The 23,101-nt window shown below is 38.7% G+C and overlaps 1 protein-coding gene across 2 annotated transcripts in view; it reads right to left on the bottom strand.

Moving 5' to 3' along the window:
* LPGAT1 (lysophosphatidylglycerol acyltransferase 1) overlaps window positions 1-23,101 on the bottom strand; it is a 68,337-nt gene that overhangs the window by 19,071 nt on the left and 26,165 nt on the right. For both annotated transcript variants that reach the window (XM_067293096.1, XM_013949860.2), the window contains 4 exons: window positions 22,843-22,961; window positions 16,071-16,166; window positions 11,732-12,005; window positions 1,887-2,013 (listed from right to left, as the gene is read on the bottom strand). In XM_067293096.1, coding sequence (XP_067149197.1) covers window positions 1,887-2,013; window positions 11,732-12,005; window positions 16,071-16,166; window positions 22,843-22,961 — 616 coding nt within the window. The remainder of the gene's footprint in view (window positions 1-1,886; window positions 2,014-11,731; window positions 12,006-16,070; window positions 16,167-22,842; window positions 22,962-23,101) is intronic.

Raw genomic sequence — 23,101 nt, 5'->3', positions numbered from 1 at the left:
ATCGGAGGAGTCTTAAAGGACTGCCGCCTTGGATCGAACTGCAGCTCTCATGATCCACAGGACACACACATAAACTTGACATTCCCATTCAAGAATTACCCGATAGGGAAAGTTAGCCAGAGCACCAGTTAAAACCAAGACCTTCAGTTTGCATTTCAGAGGTATTATATCAAGCCTGGAAATCAAACTAAGAGACCTGCCTTTATCCTCTGATACCCTCCAGTGATTTAGACCCCCTGGAAAAACATACACACACAGACACACACACACGCCAAGACACATAATTTCTAATCATTTTCAAAAATTTAGTACTACAAGTATTGTAACATTCAAGTTCAATGCAAGGAGGGTTGCATCATCTTTATGCTCAATATTATGTTTTAAATTTATGCATTTAGAAGCAAGAAGTTAATTCATCTTAATAAAGTAATTTTTTTAAGTAAGTATTTTTGGAAAAACTTTTTAGTAAAATTCTAAATACATTCAACTTGCAGCTATCCCAGAGACCTGAGAGAATAGTAAGGTGACCTGAATAAAGCACAACAGATACAATGACATCTTATGTAAATTAGGGTGCAAGTATGTTTGAAATACTTGAAAAAGACAGATTTCTATAAAAAGCAGGGACAGATTTAAACACGGCTGTGGAAAGGATCTCCAGTCAGCAGCCTATATTCTGCATCATGCAACACTGACACAGTATTGATGTTGGGAAAGGTCATTCATGGTTAAACTACAATTCCGGGATCCACACAAGGATATCTGAAAGCATATTGTAAAAATTCAGAGGCTCCCCAATGAGCAAAACATTAATTCAGACAAACTAATGCAATTTTGGGATAAAATTATGATCAGCTTATTTGGCATAGGAAGAGTGTTAAAACATTCCTGGAGAACTCAGACTTGCAATTAACAGCAAGTCAAAAGCAAACACAACAAGAGAAAAAAAAAAAAAACAACCCACAAAACACCACACAACCCTTCAGTTTTATTTCCCTCCATAGCCTCAGCTTTCACATCACTTGCTGCAGCATATTATAAGTGGTAATCAGTTATAGACACTTGCTTGAAGAAAAAAAAAAAATTCCTAGACTGGAGGAAAAAAACCCAACAACAGTACTTTGCCTATATTATAAATTTCTGATAGTTATGTTCAGATACAGCTTCCCTAGATACAAATTGACCAATCTCATGAAAGCAGGAGTTGGACTGACTTCTAGTTACCAGATTTTAACTCTTTCGAGAGAAGATTATCTTGCTGCTGTCTGTAATAGGATACCAAACTATTTCTCTTCCACAAAGGTTCAAGCTATAAATGGATCAAAAGCAAAAAGTTTATGAAACTAGACTGCAGGGTAAATTTTAAAAAGTAATACACTGAGTTCAGAGAGCTCTGAGGGACAAGCATCTTCCTTTCATCACCAGGATGCGCTCTGTGGTATTACTTGTATTTCTAATGAGGACAGCTAGTGTTTGGGTTGCTAGTTGTTTCATGATATGCACTCAGACTCTTTCATATACCAGTAAGCCAAATATATCATTTTAAGTATTACATTCTTATGAAACATCAGCAATTGGATTCTGTTATATTTGCTTTGATAGTGGTTAGTACCAGGTGCTTTAGGAAAGTATGCAAGTAAGTGGAAAAGATGACCTAGTCATCAAATATTCCCCATACCTATGGTCAACCATGAGACATTAGTCAAAAATGTAAATGTGCTAAAATATAAAACTGTCATTGAACTTTTCAGAAGAAAGCTGTGTTTAAATGAGTTGCCTAGCTGTATAAGACACAAAGTAAAGTATATCCTAAAACGCCTTGAATAATTCTGAACACATTTTTTGATTCTTTAGTTTGATACAAGAATAAAAGGTATGTTTCCTACCTGTAATGTACATGTGTAACTGTTGGTTGTCGGTAGCCAAGAATCCAAGTTTGAATGTCTATAGGTTCACCTTTGGGATACGCAATGGTTGTATCTATCACCCACTGGAGGCCTTTTGATTTGCTCTCTAGGGATAAAAAGAAAGAAACGTCATATTAAACCAGAAAGTACATGCCACTGATTTGATAGCTATTTCATTTTTACATTACTTTATAAGATATCAAGGGGCACAAATATAGCTTAAAAATGACAAAATAAGACAGCTAGAGATAAAATTCAGATTTCATTAAATAGCATAGAAAGACTCTTACAATCTTCAGCAAAGCCAGGATTTTACTTTCACAGTTGTTTCTGTTGAGCTTAGGTATTGTAGCACACAGAACAGAGCAGCTTCACTCATTGTATGGGTATGTTCACATGACATGTTGGCCCAAATGTTAGGTGCTCCTCCCCGTTCTCTTAAAGTAAAACGTGGAAAATAAAAATCTAGCTTTTTCAGTCTGTGCTTTAAGTACAGGTACAGGTGGGCCTTTGTAAGAGCTCTCAGTGCCTACTTGTAGCTCGCTAATGGAACAACAGCCATGCAGATCCCTTTGGCCGCTAGCCTCAACACTGGGGTAGGGCAGGTGGATAAGGGTGATTTATTTCATACAGTGCACTTGGATTAGGGGGGGAAGGGGGAAAAGGGGGGGAAGGGGGAAAAGGGGGGGAAGGGGGAAAAGGGGGGGAAGGGGGAAAAGGGGGGGAAGGGGGAAAAGGGGGGGAAGGGGGAAAAGGGGGGGAAGGGGGAAAAGGGGGGGAAGGGGGAAAAGGGGGGGAAGGGGGAAAAGGGGGAAAAAAACCACATTCAGTAAAGGTTCTTAAAAGTCTGAGATATAAGATAAAGAGGGGGGGAAAAAGTCACTTCATGTATTAAAGACAAGCAAGCAAGCAATAGGAAAAGATGATCAGTTTTTGCAACAGAAAGAAGGGAGAGTCTATCCACAAGGCCCCAGAAAGACTGATGCCAGTACAACATATTCACATGCTGTTCAGCGGATTCAGAAGCTGAAAAAAGGTCAAAGCAGGTGAAAACATTTGCTATCAAAATTTAAAATCCAGGAGAGAGAAATCTAAACCTGAATGAAGGCCACTACCAACAACAGTCAAGGGCAGATATCAACCTAGACATGACCTCCATCTGGTCTTACTCAACCTATGTGGCAGGTCTTCGATCCACAGGCTTGCAAAGAGGGAGAGTGGCGTATCTGGCAAGCAGGCCAAGAAGGAGGCGCATTGCCAGATGGCACTTGGAGTTTAGTTTCTCAGTTTTATTTCTGATCTGTGGGAACTGGAGTTGCCTCCTATCTGAGGTCACATTATATTTGGACTAGTATAGTAACAGCACACGTTTACATCATACCCAGCAATAACTTAAAGTATTTAAAAAGTTGACTATTAAAAACAGCCACCTGTTGGTAAGAGCGTGCAAGAGGTGTCAGGTCTTAGTACAAAGTACAAGGCTCCTCAAGCATGGAACTAACAGCCAAGAATGAAATGTGATAGAGGCTGACAAAGATCACAGCTGGCATAAAAAGAACGGACAGAGATAGACCATTCACCATCTTCTTCAATACAAGAACTAGAGGCGCTGAAAACGTAGCCCAGAGAAACACGCAAAACAAACAGGGGGAGATGCTTCTCCATGCAGAGGGCAATAAAACCGTGGGGAACCCCTTGCCAAAGGATGCTGAGAGCTGGGTTCAGGAGGCAGCTGGACAAGTATATGGAGGAAAACCTGTGGAGGGTTACTGCCAGGCAGAAACCCCAGCAGGTTCGGGAAATCTGCCACACTGAAAGCAGCCAGCAGGACAGTTCTGGGGAGAAATACTATGTACCTTTGTTCTGTTCACACTTTTCCTTCGGTATCCACTTAAGAGTCACAGAGAGGATGCTGGGGTAGACGGACACTTGGTCTCACCCCATATCAGCGCTTGAACTTTACAGAGGAGCTCCGGCACACATGAATCTTGCACAGAGTCTCAGGCACATTCTAAAAGTCCGAAGTTATTAACACTAACTAGAATATATCCAAACAGGCACAGACTGACACACGAGTTTCTACCTGTCTTTCGTTTTGAAATGGGAGAAGACAATTACAGCAACATTATTGCATATATCCATGAATTATTTTAGCAAACAACTAAAATATCTGCAGAGTGTCTGCTCAACAATGTGAGGTTGCACCTTCATTACAAATGCAAATAAACTACCTGAATATGGCTAGACAGCACTTCATAATATTTACTTGTTTAATTCAGTAGTAGTATGCAATGTACTATGCCAGAATGTGACAAAGTGCAAACTACGCAGGCCAAGCTGAAATATCCACAGCGTCACCTTCTCGAAATATGGCATTTCAAAGCCCTGACAGGCACGTGAAACGAGAACACGAGGTGCTGTGAAGAGCTCCAGGCCTGCCAGCGTTATGCCAGAGTGCTTGTCAAGGCTCTCAAGAAAAGCACCAACTGTAGAGCCCTTCATTTTAAAAGTAGCAATGTTTTAGATTAGAGAAAAGCTAATATGAAAGTAATAGTATATCCACAAAAGTATTCATTTAGAAATGGATTTAGGAACAAAGCCATTCAATTTATTATTTTCCCAGATGTAAAGTGAGAATGAGTAATAAAGACAAGTAAATTGTCCAAGTGAGAAAGCAACAAGGATCATTAATTGTAATTAAAAAGTGCCAGACAAATATGGGCACATTATCCTTTTATCTACTGTAAAATGTTTCTAAATCATTTATTAAATATTTAGCTAGTACTTCAAACAGATTTTTCAGTGTACGATGGTTCAAACTTCACTACAGAAAGACTACTGTAGTCCTCCTTCTTGCAGTAGCTACCTCCACACACTGTTACAAAGACACACTATCACAGCACAATCACAGACATATTTCTGCATACTCTGGTTTAAAATAAGCCTTATATAATCATCCAAGATCTCACACTGCCAAAAAACCCCAAGTCACCGAGGATTTTCAGAAAATTAAATTGGAAATGATAATTTTAGGTATATGAACAGTACTTGGGAAACAAAAACTGCACTCCAATCATAAAAGTACAGATAGCACATACTATCTGAAAAAATATGACGAGCCAGAAAGATGTTTCCTACCACCAAGTCAGCAGCAGAAACCTGCAAAGGCAACAGCCTCTTTGTAAAGCACCTTCCAAAGGCTAATACTGTATTAAAAGTATTCTAGTGTGAGGTTTTATTCACACAAACGTTAATAAAATTAGGATTGACCAAATAAGTAATACAACTTGACTGCATTTTAAAATATGTATCCTACAGAAGGACACCCAGTTGGGAAAAAACATTGCATCTTCAGCTAAACTTTTTGTTTCTGCCAGAAAGAAAAAGCTGAGGGAAAAAATCTTACAGCTCACTGTCCTTTTTTTTTTTTGGTTATACTGTGCTGTGCTCTGCCCATGTGCAATTTTTGTTGTTGTTGTTTTCCGAAGTCACAAAGCTCTAACGGATTCTGAAACCGAGAAAGAAACAGACAACTGGGGACCACACAAAAAAAGAAGGATAGGACCTCAGCTTCTCCGACGGTGCTGCCTTCCGCCTCAACAGAACTTTGAACAAGAACAAACAATTTTCTAATGGAGCACACTATCAGAAATCCAGAACAGAAAGATTGCCGCATCAGTTATAATTTGGTATGACTCTCAGGCCTTGGCATTTGTAGCAGAAGAAAGGGTGTTGAGAGCACTCGTTCAAGAACGCCTCTTGCCAAGTTTGGCCTAGCCAACACAGCCAGAGATGCATCTGGCAGCCAAGCCTTTTTTTGAACTTTCTACTTTCTTTTAAAGACTTTCTCCTTCTCCATTTCGCGCAGCTGCTGAAGGATCCAAGTAGCAGGGACTGCCAGCAACTTCATCAGAAGAAACAACGGCAGAGACCAAGTTTCAGGCTGACCTCTCTAAGGGCTAGTTTTTCCTCCGAGGTGTCGGTCTGCTTGCCACTTCCAGCACAGGTAGATGATTTTAATTTCTCAAAGTGCCTCAAAATGTTAACAATCCTGATTCTCTTTAATTAGTAGATAAATGTTCAAAATAGGCCTGCAGGGATCTCTCCTACACAGCTGTATCCAAATCATGCAGTAATCATGTGCCTTAGCATGAAAGGTACATACCTTCCTTGTGAGTGCTAAGGCAAGACACATATGAAGACAAGACTGAACAATCACATGAAATGGTATTTTTCTGACCTAGACAAAAACCAGAGTAAAAATTAAAGACTCCTAATTTGCTTTTTTAAAATCACCAGCAGAGGCAAGTTTTCATAACTACTCCTTATTTTTGCTTTAATTATGCATTCAGTGGTAATAAATCACTTCATATGTAGTTGGGACTGAGATTCTTCAAAATATTCAGTGCTCCATCATCATCTGTAATCCTCCCACAGCAGACACTTGACCACTTACTACCACAGATTTATCGGGGTTCAAAGCTTCTCTTCTTCCCTGGAATTATCCTCAACCAATGCTATAATGTGGATCTGACTAGGGGCTCAAATTTTCAAACCCGCCAGCAGATGATCAGTGATTACCACTCAGAAAAAGAGTGAATCATAAAGGACTGTTTTAAACAGAAAACCTTGCCTCCTGCCAAGCTCTGGATGGTGTGCTACCACTCCATCACATTTTGAATAGAAAAGAATATACCAGCCAAGAGTGAACCTCAGGGCTGCAGCTTCCACTTGAAAACATTTAATACTATTCATGTGTGGTTTCTTGAACAGCTTGCGTCATCCTAAATGCAGCCAAAAGGGGCTATTACCTCCTCCCACGCAGCATGCGTTCTTGCCATCTCCCTTGTCTTGTACTTGTATTCACATGGTCAGCTGGACCACCGAATTTAATTTTAACTCCTTCCCCAAAGATTAGCTTTCAGACTGAACATCTTACTGATCATGCCAAGATCTCACCGTACCAAATCACAATTCACTGGGAACAAAATAAGCAGTCCCTTTTCCAGGATTAAAGCAAACAAACAAACAAACTAAAAAAAACCCAACACCCTCACAAAACAATGAACTAAAAAAAATTGATTAAAAAAATTATGGAGTCTGTGTCCAGCTTTGCAAAAGGGAAAACTGAATTTCTCTAAGAAATAAAGCAACAGAAATAACTGAACGTACCATGCCACACTTGAAAGCAATAAGATAGCATTTCAATACAGCTATAACCAAGTTCACAGAAGCTTGTTATCGGACAAAAATCGCTGCAGGTTCACCGTTGGTTGGGTTTTCTTTTCTACTCAGAATCTGTATCTTCAGTGAGGGATTGCTCCAACCCCCCTCTGAACTGCCAGCTGTTCTTTCATAAGCACTGAATCTAGGCACGTCTCAACAAAAAAGGCAAAACAAGTTTGATTTTTGCCAGAACATTTTGCTAGTTTCAAAACTTACAAGATTGATTCTTATTAATTGAAGAAACATTGTATTTGCAGCCGCATCAGAGACTGAGTGTTCTGTTAAATACATTGATTCCCCCAGGGTCATGGGGCTGATGGATATACAGCAAGTATTTTTATGCTGTCTGTATTTCTGCTCCACACTAAAACCCTCTCCTGGAACGAAGGCACCAACAGCAGCACTTCTGGGGGCACAGCACATCTCTCCAGAGCGAGGCTTTCCTCAAACACCAGAAATAACTCTTGTACCACCTCTTAAGGGAGGGACAACACTTCAGTGCATTGTCTTTTGTTTCAGTCATTTAGTTCAGTATTTACCAGCAGTAGGTTAAATTTCACACAGATGAGGGTTCAAATTTGGGACTTTAAATATAGCTGAAGATATATGGCAAAGGGCTCAGAAAACTCATAGGAAGAAGAAAGTAATGAGATAGAGACTGCTTGCCTTAGAAAAGCAACTGATAAAGAAGTGATCATTTTACATACAAAAATACCAAATAGTCCTGACTGTCTAGCCCAGGAACTTCTGTTCTTCCTGTCACACTCCATGGGAAGAGTTAGATAATAAACTGTGGGAGATTCACAACTTGTGCAAGAATAAACTGAAAAGGGGACTGTATATTAAGAATATTAATAATCATAATTAAGGCTAATGAAATTTTTGAACCTTGCACTTCACAGCATAAACCCCTCCCTAACAAAGAGATAAGCGAAATCAAATTAGAAACCTTATAAAGGGAGAAAGACAGTTTATGTAGTATATAGCTGTTGTACAGTTCTTAAAGTATTATTTGAAGGTTATAACTCCAGGGATATTCGATGCACAAATCAAGCTATTGGGCTGGGGGGGGGGGGAAGGGTTACACATGATGAAACAGCTACTCTGCAACAGGGTTTGTGTCAAACCAGAGCACACTACAACATTATATTAAGAATGAACTATCTTTTATGTTATGGTTGCTTTTGTCCTCTTTTCCATTTTTTGGCCCAATATTATACATGATTCCAGTAAGAAAGCAGAATGGTACAAAAATCTATAAGGATTATTTAAAATAAATTAACCATTAGCTAAATGATAGCTCTCAAGAACACAGCAACTGTGTATCAGGAACCATCATAACATAGCTAGCAAGAAAACTCAACACAAAGCGGATATAATTTTTGATGAGAAGGAGAAATTATTTCTTGGCCCTAATCTTAATGTACAAACCAATTTACCTGCAATCAGGGCAGGGGGAGGGAAGAGGAGAACTCTAAACATTATCAATAAAGCTTGGAGGTAACAAAGATTGGGAGAATGATAAGTAACAGAGAGGAAAGTTTATTATAGCAAGCGGAGCGGCTTGGCAGACCAGGCTGACAGAACAACAGGAGCAGAACAGAGCGCAAGAAGCAGGTTTCAGCTGAACCAAGGACTTTGCGTGCTATGCTACTGACAAAAATGCCACTTTTCAAGCAATGGAACACTAACTAGAAGCACAAAAAGTTTATACACAACCTCTGTGCAAGACACTGATGTAACCATTACTGTATATATTACACCCAGTTCTAGCATACACAAAGCAAAGATGACTAATTTGTTAAGATGTCTAACTTTAAAATATAACCTTATAAAGTTTTATTGCATTCCACTGAACAAACACATTCCTCAAAAAATTCTTTTCCTGCAGAGGCAAGAGTGAAGTGAAAGCATTAGGAAGGCAGAAGATTAGAGCAAGAGTCTTCTACACATGACACAGGTCAAGAACTAACCCTCATACATCTCTGAAGGGGAAATTTCATCGTGGCAGAAAGTTTCTGTGAGCTTAAGGGAAGAGAGAACTTAAAATAACTCAGCTTCAAATACGTCAAATATTATTCTTCCTGGCATATAAAATTTAGTTATACTTCTCTTGTTCATCCCTTTTATTATGTTTTCACATCCACTACTCTTTTACTCTGAAAAAATGATGGTTAAAATAAACATTTCTTTCGTTCCTGTTTTTCTTCAGTTATCTTTCCACTTCTATCTTTTAAGTAGGATGGACAGATACAATTTCATTACCCTTCAGTCTATTCCCCCCCCCCTTTTTTTTTTTTTTAAATCGATCAACTAAGTCTTCTAGTATCAGATGCTCATTTCTCAACAGCCTGAAATATGTTACTCAAAAAAACCCACATACACACACACACACACACAAAAAAACTCACAAAAAAAAAAAAAGGCAGAAAAGGCAGGCTTGATGTTCAGTGAACTTGCTAGCAATCTAAGAGTACAAAAGAATAAAACTTGTATTTTGGTAAGTGTTTTCGGTTCCCTTCCAGAACTAAAAGGCCTATAATTTATTTTTTATACCTTTGTGCCTTTAGGAAGCATAAATGGAACAGCGGCAAGACAAACTTATCCTTAATAAATAAGTAACTTGACAAACTTATCCTTAATAAATAAATAACTTAAAGATTGGGCATTTTGTTTCTTTTTCTTTCCCCCCCCCCCCCCCCAAGATCTTCTTAGACAACAAGGACTTTCTAGAGTCTATTTCTATTCTGGATGTAGCCTGAAAGGAAATATTCTGATGCATTTAAAAACTTCCCTCCTCTCGTATGTGATGAACATGTCTACTCATTTCCTATGCTGACAAGAATAACTTAAAAACTAGAAATCCGGAAGCAATTTCTGTACAAGGCTTCCCGCTAATCCCAAAGCTTGAACTTCACTGCAGACAAAAAACCCAAAGCCATCCATGTATGTGGCTTTATTAGGAGGCACCAGGACAGGCTGGGGACCGACCTGCTGGAAAGCAGCTCTGCAGAGGACCTGGGGCTCCTGGTGGACAACAAGTTGACCATGAGCCAGCAATGTGCCCTTGCGGCCAAGAAGGCCAATGGTATCCTGGGCTGCATTAGGCAGAGCATTGCCAGCAGGTCGAGGGAGGTGTCCTCCCCCTCTACTCAGCCCTGGTGAGGCCACATCTGGAGTGCTGGGTCCGGTGCTGGGCTCCCCTGGACAAGAGAGACAGGGAGCTACTGAAGTGAGTCCAGTGAAGGGCTACTAAGATGATGAAGGGACTGGAGCATCTCTCCTATGAGGAAAGGCTGAGAGAGCTGGGACTTTTCAGCCTGCAGAAGAGAAGACTGAGCAGGGGGGGATCTTATCAATGTATACAAATATCTGAAGGGAGGGTGTGAGGAGGATGGGGCCAGACACTTCTCAGTGGTGCCCAGCGATAGGACAAAAGGCAATGGGCACAAACTGAAACACAGGAAGTTCGTTTGAACATGAGGAAAAACCTCTTTACTGTGAGGGTGACAGAGCACTGAAATGGGTTGCCCAGAGAGTTCTTGGAGTCTCCATGCTTGGAGATATTCAAAAGCCATCTGGACACAGTCCTGGGCAACATGCTCTAGGTGAGTCTGCTTGAACAGGGGGAGGTTGGACTAGATGATCTCCAGAGGTCCCTTCCAGCCTCAACCATTCTGTGATTCTGATTTAGACAAATTTTGGTATGAAAATCCCAGTACCACCTGTCAATAAGAAAAATGCAACACAACCCCCCAATCCTTTGTTTCTATAATAAGTAACAGAAATCCACAACTAAATCAAACAAGATCTAACCCCATTGTATAAAAGTGCCAAGAAGTTAATTTCAAAAACTGAGACTAAAAGCACCAGCTCCCATAGCTACAGGCAATATTTCTATCCCAGAGCTCTACTTTCCCCTACACCACAGGTGTTCCAAACTAATAATGCAGGAGGAATATTCTTGTTCCTTCATAACTCTTTTAACTTAAAAGAGATCCAAAACAATCCTTCAAATCTACAGACATCAATGATGGTTTAACTCACAGCAACAGAGGGGACAGTCGTCAAAATCTGTAGAGAACAGACAAAGAAAAACTTGAACTCAGGAGGAAATATTTTGAGAAGAACGGAGCCTGCACAGTACTGGATGCAAAGAAATTTTTAAAGCCAGGAACAGAAACTTGAAAGTAGTCTGCATATCCCAGAAATACTTTTATTGTAGTTCCATTGTATCATAAAACAGCACAGACCATCAATCTTGCTGAAAGGAGCAACCCCACCCTTCTGTCCATTCCAGCTACTCATTCCAGTATCTGCTCTACCCATCATTTTTGCTGAAACAAGCACTCATGCAGCCACACTGTGGACCAACTTAAATTAAAGGTTCTTATTTTTTGTCTCACGACATCAGAAATAAAATTAGCAGAAATGAAATTAAATATGAAAACATTTATATAAATATGATAGCGTTACGGGTGTACTCTGGCATTTAAAGAGACCTCTTCAACTCAAGACTGACAAAGGTTTTGCTTAATAACTCATAAATCTTGAACATTCAATTTGCTTTTTATCCGTAAGAGTTAAGTGATCTTTACCTTTTATCACAGCGTCTCCACCTGCTAGAGTTCCATTTTCTTGCTGAGCTACAAGTGTTTTCAGAATTACTTGTGTTGCCCCAAGTCTCGGAAGGGTGACATGTTTAAGAAATGGCAAATTGTTTTTCTTGGCAAATGCCTGGCTTGTTTCCCTCCTTTTCCTAAGAAAGCCACCCTCTGGAAATAAAACAATCCATTTCCGATTACGGCTCCTGTAATATTTTTCTAGATGCTCCTTGAGTAACACAAGCTGCTGGTCACGGTGTGCTCTTCCCTGTAAGGGATAAAACATTACCTAAATAAAATGAATGCTTAAGAGACAAAGTTAGACAGATAATTACTACAGTTCAAAGATTCGTCTCTCTTTTCAGAGATACAAATAAGCCTCTACTACAAAACAAAGTAATGTTGTCCTCAAAGTAACCACTGGTGGCCAAGTTAATGCAACTTTAGAGAAAGGCTAAAAGAAAGCCTTTGAAAGTGAGAATAAAACTCTCCATTTGACTACTTCTCTGTAAGTGTGACTTCTAGACTGTCAATGGGAGTTTCACATAACAGGACAATGCATTTACAGAATTCTATACTTATTACCAGTTTCCAAATTGAATTTGCTAAGGAGAATCCTGCAAACACAATCTAGAGGTTAAGTTGTGTCCTTCCTGTCCCCAGACCATCAGTAATATCTGCGAGCTAAGTAACATCTTCACTTGCTCTGAATAACCCCATTATCTTCTATACAACTTTCTCCCCCGCCCCATATTAGAATTGCACAGGTAGCAGAAGACAGAATTAGACGTGAAGAATAAACCTTAATTCAGTTATCACAGTAAAACTGCAGAATTCTCTCCACTCTGCAAAAAACTGTGCTGCTTGAATGCTTAGTTTCAACTGAAATTAGCATACTGACAAAAACACTTATTGACTGGATCTTTTCTTCTAGAAGAGCTTCATTTGAAAGAAAAACAAGCAGCACTGGGCTGTAACATTTACAGGTTTTCTTCCTCTAGGAGAGGCTGTTAACTGGAAAGTAACTTGCTTTGGGGGAACTTACAACAAAAAAAGTGTGTAACAATGAAAATGAGAGATACTCAAGTCAGAAAGACATTGTATGGCAGCAGCTTCTGGTTGGTGAGAGTTAGATAGTCAGATAATTAGCTGTATATAAGGTACAGCCAGATAATAATTAAGCCTGAAGGACCAAGGGCAGGGGGGTGGGGAAATCAAAAGACTCTGGTGTTCATTTTTCTCTTTGATGGGTTAGCACAACTTCTCTTCAGGAAAAAAAAAAAAAGTTGTTTTTTTTTTTTAATATATGCGGTCACAAATCTCTTCAGTGCAAAGCAACCTGGTAAAGTTGCACAAAATGGAAATCCATGGCCAAAAATTTCATTCTTCTGAAAGCTAGTGCTCCTGAGCAAGCAAAATGAAGAGCCCAAATGCACATTTTGCATTTGGGCTCTTCAGCTGTAGTTTTCCTCAACCCTCAAGTGAAATAGAATATTTTGAGCAAAGTTCTTTCAGATGCTCATCTAGTGTAAAACACAGTTTAACTGAAGCCAATAGAGTTAAAGCTTTTCATTTTTCCATTTTACCAGTACTTTGGAATACAATTTTATGCTGGTTCCAATACTGTTGTTTAAATACTCTGTAAGGTGTACAAGATGTATTTAAAAATACCAAGCAATTGCATATGCTATGTCTAACATTAAGATGAATGAATTACTTTGATTACGGGCATAGCAGTGTTAAGGCCAAAGACAGTAAGATTCGTCCGTAATTACTGCAGAAATATCTTAACAACAGAGATCACCTCTCTTCCCACCCCCACACAAGGCAAGAGCAAGCCACCTTAATTTTCACAGGCATGAATTTACACCAATTAGTATTTCTGAGGACTCTAAAGTGACTTTGCCAAATTGCTCAGAAGACACAGGAGTCCAAAATTTAAATTCTCCTAAGCAGAGGCAGTTTTAATTCTCTGAAAGCTCAAGGATACTGCCATAAACTTTCTACTAGTTGGTGGTGGTGTTTTTTTTTTTTTTTTTTAAGGGGGCTGGGTGTGGTAGTGGAGCAGAACAGGGTTGAGTGGAAGGCAATAATAAGTAGTATTATACTGAAGACAAGTTCTGTGAAAGCATTTCTCCTGCAGTTTGAAATCCCATCATTGCAATTATTTTGTAACTTACCTCTTTGGAAGGGAAGGAAAAAGCTCTGCCTGCTCATATTAATTCAATTAGGGAGCAACATAAAGAAGTTCCTCAGTTAAAACAGTCCTTTCACACCAGATCACAGGACTCCAGGATAGCACAGTAGTTAAGAAAAGAGCAGTGAACAATAAACTTTTCATACATTAGATATTCAAGCTTTCCAAAACCTAAATATACCTAAAGAGTATGACTAGTAGATAAATTGAAGCTTAGCAAATACTGGGAGGTTTAAAAATGCTGTAATACAGAAAAATCTGCCAGACTAAGGAGAAAGCAAGGTGTATTTAAGGAGAAAAAAAAAAAATAAAAAGCAACAATGAGAACTAGTAGAATTCTGAAGGGCCCTGGAAGATGAACACATTTAAAATACTATCCAGAAAGAAGAGAAAACAAGTTATATGGATGCAGAAGAAATGCCTTAATTTGCCCATTCTTCAAGATCATGGCTAATTTATCGGTGTCACAGGCAACAGGCTGAACTTTTTCCTTTACAGGAAGGAAGTCAGGTACTAGCAAACTTCTGACAAATTCTTTAGGGCGGCATGCATTTTGCATCACCAGTACAGCAACTTGATGAGAGAGTCAGTTTCTAGGAAACTTTTCAACAAGAAAAGAGAAAGCACTAGTCAACTTGTAGTAGACATCAAAAGCATTCCTAAAACTGCTATTGTTGCTGCTCTTGAGAGTGAGGCTAATATACATTTTCAACAGAATATACTATGACATGATCAAATTATATTATTTCACAAAAAAGTGAAGTTATTTGCTCATTCAAATATTAGTAAGGCCTTTTTCTAGTTAGGTAAAGGATCATCATTCACTCACCTCAAGTGAGTATGCTATACCCATCAGGGAAAAGCAAACAGCCAAGAAACATTTTATGTTCAATCCATTTATATTTAGATTCATGATGGGAAACATTTCATTTTTTATGTTGCATACCTCTGCCACTTCACAAAAATTAGGAAAAGCCTTACTTTCTGTAGCTCAGTAATGACTTGGTTACGTTTTGTAACTGGAATTGCAGCAACATATTCAGAAATTAAACAGATGACAGCCATGTGTACTTCAAAATGTGTATTTTGTGAATTTGAACTACAGAAATGCGTTTATATTTTACAAAATGTCAAGTCCTGTTCTTTTCAGTACTCTCTCATAGTTCACAGTTGCATATCTCTGGAGACCTTCATTTTATTATGTAACCTTGCCTGAGGTTTTCTAGGCATGCCTTTAGTCTCTTAGTCAGAACGTTCACTGTAGCGGTATACTGCTGTGAATGAATATAAAATTGTTTCATTCTGAATAAATTAGCTTCTCTTTCTCTGTAAAGTCAAAATACGTGAATTCTCTCTGGCTGCCCATACATTCTAAGCCCAGACAAATAAAAATAAGGAAGGGAAAGAAATGTGTATGCAGGATGTCATAATGCACATAACTAGAACCAGATCCATGCTTACCATTAAATTTTTAAGTTTCTACTTTTAAAGTGTGGGTTTGTTCAACAGCTACCAAACAACAACAACCCCCCCAAAACTGCGAAAAAAAACTGAATTTTTTCCACTCAGTAGTATTTGGGATGCTGGACTCAACACAGTAATTCCTGAAGCTCAAATATTAATTTACCTTCAAGAACCAATTCATTACTATTTAGGCAGGTTCGCCAACAGTTTAAACTGATCTGAACCATGTCACCATCAAAAGGGATGGTCCTGCCTTTCCTCATTTGAAACTAACCTTGACAGAGCAATGAACTAACCAGACTCACTGCACAGCTTCAAAGTCACTAAGGAAAGAAGAAAGGAGGTCAACAACGTGCAGTCAGGAGTGGAGAGACAAGAAGGGCTGCCCATGTACTTCATTCGTGCCACTCTCTCATAACACCCTCCCATCTTGGTACAGTCCTGCAGATGTTTGTGATAGAAGTTTTAAACAATACAGAAGTTAAAAAAAAAAAAAAAAAAAAAAAAAAAAAAAGGTAGTTCAGAATAGCAAAGTTCTATCCAAATACACTTGCCAGGACAGTTATTTCCTCCTGCAGTCCAGCCAGGCAGACTAGCACAAGCAAGTCCCAGAACAACACAAAGTTCCAAATACAAGGATAAAACAAAGCACTATTGTATGCTTCCATTTACCTGTCTTATAAAGAAGTCTCCATGGATTAGAGACACAATGCCAAAGTTTGTATACTTAAAAATATGATCCATCAGCCACATCATCTGACGGACAACCTGAAATAAAAAAAATAATAAAAAAACTTAAGTATTGTGTGCAGAGAATCATGTATACACCAGTCATCATCTTTTTTTTTTTGAAGCTACTAAAAAGTCACCCTCATAACACCAATAGAAACAAGCAAATATATGGAATTAAGCCCTTTATGCTGCAAAGTAAGAAACAACAGAGGTGCTAAACCACTTCTCCCCCAAGAACAGTATTAAATACAGAATACCTTTTTAAAATTTAACATATGGTTCTACACTACAAGCCATGCTGTAGTCATTCCCACTCCATGTTCATGTACACATGGGACAATGTTTCTTACTGACATTCCACTATAATTTTAAGTCAGAACTGCGAACACAAACCATTTTCAGTTTTTATTAAAGGACACACAAAAATACAGGTTTGTATTTGAAGTCTCCAGCTTTTTCATGTCTACTATAAAAACATGTTTCCTTACATTTTTTGCATTGGGGATTTTGGGATGGGATCATTTCCTTCCCCTACTTCTGATACACGCATGCTCCATACATGCTCATCCTAGTCTTTGAACAGCAGCATTCACTAAGAGCTGGCTACAGCCCACATGCCATTAATGTCTTTTCCCCATGGTGGAGCAGCCACATGCATCCCTCAGCAATTTTGTTAAGTGCTCCTGACCAAGAAGCACATTGAGAAGGTAAAAATAGAGGTTGAGCCATTAGATTCACCTTGACCATTACTTCTATAGGACAATGAAGGCAGGTATTACATATGTCCAGTCCTTTGAGATTTAGAATAGGAAAAGTTACTTGAGAAGAAGTAAATAACAAGAGTATGGAAAAGCTGCTACTCCTGAGAGGTCTCTTCCCTTCTTGCTCCTACACACAGATTTTCAGAGGGGTACGAGTTGGCTTTCCAGAACCAGAAACTCCAATATCTCTTATATGCTCTCAGTCATACCTGAGGCTACCTGCTTTGACTCTTCCTATATTAGAATGTTGCACATTCAAAGACTGATCCGAGTTCAGTGAAACTTAAAGCCACACGATGTAATTCTCTTCCATTCATCATGATCAAGAAAGAATATGAAATCCACAAGACTCACATTATTTCTCTAGTAGTCAGAGGATGGGGTTTTTGAGTCTTAAACAGGCATGCTCTGTTTGGCATCTTTCAATTGTCTAATATACATAACTAGGGACAAAGATAGAAATAGAGATGCTAGATTCTTTAAGAAAATACAATGCATTGTTCATGCATTAGTTGACTACATCTACCACTAAAGCATACTCTACGCTTACTCTTCAAATGCCAGAGGTTTGCACAGTCACTGAAATATTCAGAAGCCTACTGAATGCACACCCATGCTTTCAACGATACTTCTAACAAAACAGTTTGCTGCAGTGGATGATGGTGGCTTTTGTCTGTTTTCACATCTTTGCGTGTCTAAGCAGAAATTTAGAAAGAAACATTTTAGTGCAGGAATTCTGATATGCAAAATGTTAGATACAAAATGCAGATTATCAAACTCTTTGCAAAACAGAAGTCTCTCTTCCAAATACATCTAATTATCTCTTAGGAGTGCTCTGATTACCTATTTTCCTCTTTGATCACAGAAGCTATAATTGAATCCTGGGCTATATGCTAGGAGAAAAATAACTGTTACATACCTTGTTTCTTTTACTTATCCTTAAACAACTGGTGCAGGATGCTCAGCAAAGTGAAATTTGGCACACTTGTAAGAAAGTAACTGCCAAAGAACATCTGAGATGCTTTACTGTCATAGACATGCAGATAATCTTTCAGCTAAATCTAATGTAATGTATAGAAGCTAGCTATCTTTGCAGAAGAATACGTTACAAAAAACATCTCAACTTTTGCAGGTTTTTAGCATTAGCAAATTTTCTATTTGAAGAGTTTGGATAATGCAAGAGCACCAGTTTTGGACCCTCCAGCATCTGTAGAAGGAGAAAGGGAAACCAGGCCTGAGAGAAAAGAACAGCTCTCAGAGGTGAAAGGTTTTGCTTTGGAGGGTATGCTAGTATCCTCTCCTGTCTGCCAATAGCATTTCTTAGTAGATGCTAAATGTCCAAGGGAGCAAGGACACACTACATATTTGTGAGTGGTAAGAGAAAAATTAGCTCCTAGATATAGCTCCCCACTAGAGACTAATTTAGCCAGAGTGGTTCTAATACAACTATCCCTTAGGTAGTAATACATAGAAGAGACAGAATCTTAAAGCAAGAATTCTTCTCTGCAGAGAGGGACAATCTCCCCATTTCAGTAAAACAGAAGGAAAAAAAAAAATGAAGGAAAGGTGTGTGCTAAGGATGAGAGTAAAGAAAAACATTTTTGAGAGGAGTTATTGCTCCCTAAGGCATCACAATACCATCAGTTTATGCCCACGCACCCGCACAGAGAAGACACGCTGATGTAGGCAACCACGTCTTTGCCATCAAGTTAACAATACTTCTGAAATTCCAATGATATGCTTTAGCCTGCAGCAATGGCCATACCACTGTCAGTGCTCATCTATAACTTTTACTTTTTGACAAAGATTATTCTATTACATCAAGTAGAGGCTAGGCCAACATCATTTTGCTGGAGGAGATAAGCAAAGGAGATATGCTGCTTCCCTGAAGAGTGAAGTTTTGAGGAGTCAACACTGGTCCCTAGACGCACTGTGGCAATCTTGGAGGAGCAACTCTTTCCCAGCAATGCTGGGACTTCTTTCCTCCCATACCAGCCTTCATCATCATGCACCAGCTTGCCATTTAGCTGACAAATTTAGATGACGGTAGGTTTCTCTTGGAAGTTTATGATTGCTTTTCAGAGCCTGGTCCATCTGACCATGTCTTAGAAGACATATAGCTTCTAACTAGCATCCTTGGACTTCCTCAGTCTTCTTGAGAAAGAGTGATTGTGTCAAAGTATATCAGTGTAACATAGTTTTAACCAAGACAACAGGCAGTTTGCTTTGAGTGGGCTGTGATCAGGTAAACTCCAGAGCTCAGTGATGTCAAATCTGCCTATGAGCCTACACAGTGGTTAGAGTACCAAGAGGAAAAAAAAAAAAAAAAAATACATTCTACCACATAAAATAAAAAGAAGGGAGAGTTCAAAGAGCAATACACACCTAGTTATCTTGTTTGCAACCAACAGGTATGCCAGGTTAACAGATACTCATTCTGTTCTGCCATCAAGGGCAGAACAGAGGAAAAGGCAGGATAATGGTGGTTCTTCTCTCATTTAATATCCTCAGGAGCTAAACAGTGCTGTTCATAAGAGTCTTTTCTTGCACACATTTCAAGTAGGTTTAAGCAAACACACATTCAAAAACCGTTTGAGCACAGACTCGTAGATGTTTAAGGACTGAAAGAGTTTTTGGACACCACTTCTCATGCTTTTTCCTTCCTCCTTCCTACCTAAGAGAAGTTTAGAATACGGAGGAAATTCTTCCTGATTCAATAACAAATAACAAATCTGGGCACCTCTTATTTATAGGCCTACTTTCATTTCCCTCTGCACAGATTTCAAACAAAAGCAACCTGAATAGACTGACTTTGATCTTTAAAGCACCCATCTGCGACTTCACAATGAAACCTGGGAATAAATGTCTTGCAACTTGCACTAAAAACAGCTAAAAGCAATTTTTCCCCTCCACTACAGTCTTTCAGCCAGTGCTTTCTTCTCTAGCTCAGAAAATACAGCCAAATTTATCATTCCTAATCCAGTCAGAGTGCTGTAAATGCAGCATTTTAACCTACTCCTCTTTGCTGAACACATCACATTTAATGTTGATGAAACATCCACTACCTTACTAACAGTTTGTTTTAACACTTACTTTCACAACTGAATTGCAACAATTTCTTGTGCTATAAGAAAAAGTGTATTAGGTCATTTCTGACTCAGCAGAAACCTTGCTCTGTGTGGCTTGTCTTATGGCAAAACTAGTAGTCAAACAATACTGGCCAGCCCTTAGCTAAAAGTTGTAATTTTAACACAAGCTTCACTTCCTTAATGAGAGATCAGGTCTCCCTTATTCACATAAGTGAATCTGAAAGAGAAGTGGCTTAAAGCATGCATTTTAGCTTTCTCTTTAAGTTCGAGGAGATTAAACTTGCTTAAAACAGATGTATATAAATGGTATTGCAGCCTAAGAATTAATACAATGCTAGGAAAAAAAATACCGTCATGTTTCCTTACAGGGTCTTCAGGAAATCTATTAGCAAGTTGCAAGAAAGATTCAGTATTCTACGCTTTGCTACACAGAAAAAAAACTGAACTTTGTCTTAAATTGAACGCTTCTGAGGCCTTAAATTAACTGTAAAGAAAGGCAGCAGCAAACGGGCAAGTGCTCATGGATTACATCTGGATTCAGTCCACACAGCCTGGTAAATGAAAGCAAAGGAAATTTTGAACTGTTACAGGAGAAAGCTCTTCCTAGGTCTGCCACTGCCCTATAGCTGAGAAGCAGCCTTTGGTAAGTCATTTTACTTCTCTGTGCTCCCTTCTACGCCAAAAGAAAATGAGTCTTTCACCCTCAGCAAAGAACGCTGAGAGCTAGAAAGTGTTGTTTGAACAGTAAAAAGTGTTTATTAATCAACGCAGCTTAACTACCTAAACAAAATAAAAGCAATTCTTGTAAAATACTATCTTGTTACACACAGATAAATAGCAAGCTTCTGGAGGACTCCATGTGAAGTTTAAACTATATTAAAAAACAACTTCCTCATTTTAGTTGCTTTTTAATTTTTTTAATTTCATCAGGACAGTTTTTCTTTTATTACTCCAGTGGTTTCACGTTCTCTCAAAGAGAAGACAAATCTGTACGCCTGTTCAGAAATACGAAGCATGCTATTTAAAAACACCTGATTCAGCAGGTTCTATCAAGGATAAACTATCCTGATCTTTCTCATTATTTTTAGCCACTTGTACTACTCATGCAATATTTTAAGCATGTGTTGAAGCTTGTACCTTTTGTTAGCTAAAAAAAGCTAAATCCATTCTAGGCTTAGGACTTGTATATTCTTGGAGCAATGATTACAACTATTTAAGGGGGGGGGGGGGAACTGATTTTTAAGAATGCTTTGCTTTTCTGAAAGCCACCAAACCCAAAAGTCTCCACAAGTGGAGGTTATTTCCCCCCTCTACACCTTCCTCCTTTCTTTAGCATCTTCCACATTTACTGGAACTTACTCTGTTCTGACTGAAGATTTTTATAATGATGTTGGTAACTGCAACCCTCAAATCTAATACCTCTGTTTCATTTGTATAATTTATCTATGGAGTCAAAGAAGTTGGATAAATATGGTTTAGACATATATACACACAATACATACACATACATACACGTGTGTGTGTACTGGGATACATACATGAGTCAATGAATTTCTACAATATCAAAAACTTTTAATGCATCTGGAACTTCAAAAGTCAAGGTTACATTAAATGCACATCCACAGGACAGCATCTTCACATTTATGTCTTTATGGCATCCCAAAAGACTGTCCTAAGGATAGTTTTGATGAAGGGAATTAAGAAATTCCCTAGAGTTTATTCTGTCATTTTACTCATTTGGGTACAGGACAGTACTAAAATACATAACTTCCTCAATTCCTAAAGGAATTAAAGCAATTAAAAGTACTTTTAGAACATTGTCTTCTCTGCACTATAGCAGAAAAGAAGAAGCAAGTCTCTTTGGCAATCCTGATTGGCATTTTCATACTTTCCTAATCATAACTGAATATTTGTGCCAGCTCTGTAAGATCTGGGAAAAACTCTACAAAAATGTTAATCACTGATAGAGACATAGTGTATGCAAGATCTAGATTAATATATACTAAGAAAAATATCGGGTCAGTTACAAGTCGTGCAGATGCAAGGAAGAACAGTTGCTTTCCTCATTTCCCACACTGTGGCAGCAGGAGAGAAGATAACATTTTAAGCTATACACAGCTGATTCAGTATGCAGTTTTTCAGTCTGCCAGGTATGTCTCCCACCCTTTGTAGCCTAATCATCCACACCCCTTCCTCCCGATTTCCCCATAAATTTAATTTCCTGTTTAGAACTCACTCCAGAGTTTCCAGCATTACATTCCCTAGATGTGAAATTTCTGAACAGCAACATGCGAGATGACTGACATTAGTTGCACTTCTCATCAAGAAACGCTTAAAAGTTTTTGAAAGAGCAGCTCAAGGAATTCTGACTTTAGCTAGCTTAGCCTGGACATGCTCTCATAGCAAAGTCATTTTCGATTTCTGAACTCCTATCCAAAATCCCATACACAATTTACTTCTAACTTCATGAGAAAAATTCTATTCTGGAGTGAAGTCATAAGCACGAAATTAAACCTATGTTGGTTTAAGCAAAGTTGGGATGAATTGTGTGAGGGCACGGGGTGACACAATGACTATCCGCAAGGAGATCTGCTTCCCTACATATTAACCTAGACAGGATCCACACAGTCTCAACTTGTACCTGACCTTCTTTGAAGGCAACATTTACCATCTCAAATCTGCTCCAAGCTACTGGCTGTCACATTACACCAAATCTAAACAAAAAGCTTCCCATTTAAGGCTGTAGGATTACTTGATGGATTAACACACAAAAGAGTTATTAGTACTACACACAGATGCAAGCACACACAGGGTAACAAGTAGTATACATAGAAGATATCCCACTCCCCAGTTGTAGCCTACCGTGCCTTTATCCTGAAGGCACATCATGAGAGTGCAGACATCCCCTGTTGCTTGATGGTTCACCAGCACCATGGCTTCATCTTCTGATACTGCTTTAACATCGTCACCCCATTCCACTACTATTAAAAAAAATAAAAAATAAAAATAAAAGGTAAACTTTACAATGACTACATTGCTAATTTCACTAGCAACGAAACAAACCAAAAAAAAAAAAAAAGACCCCCACACCCAGACAGTTATAATAAAGAAACCTACATGC

The sequence above is a fragment of the Apteryx mantelli genome, chromosome 3 (assembly GCF_036417845.1).
Source record: "Apteryx mantelli isolate bAptMan1 chromosome 3, bAptMan1.hap1, whole genome shotgun sequence".
NCBI classification, from domain to species: Eukaryota; Metazoa; Chordata; class Aves; order Apterygiformes; family Apterygidae; genus Apteryx; species Apteryx mantelli.
The sequence above is the reverse complement of the archived record's forward strand: the minus strand, read 5'-3'. Positions and strand labels throughout refer to the sequence as shown.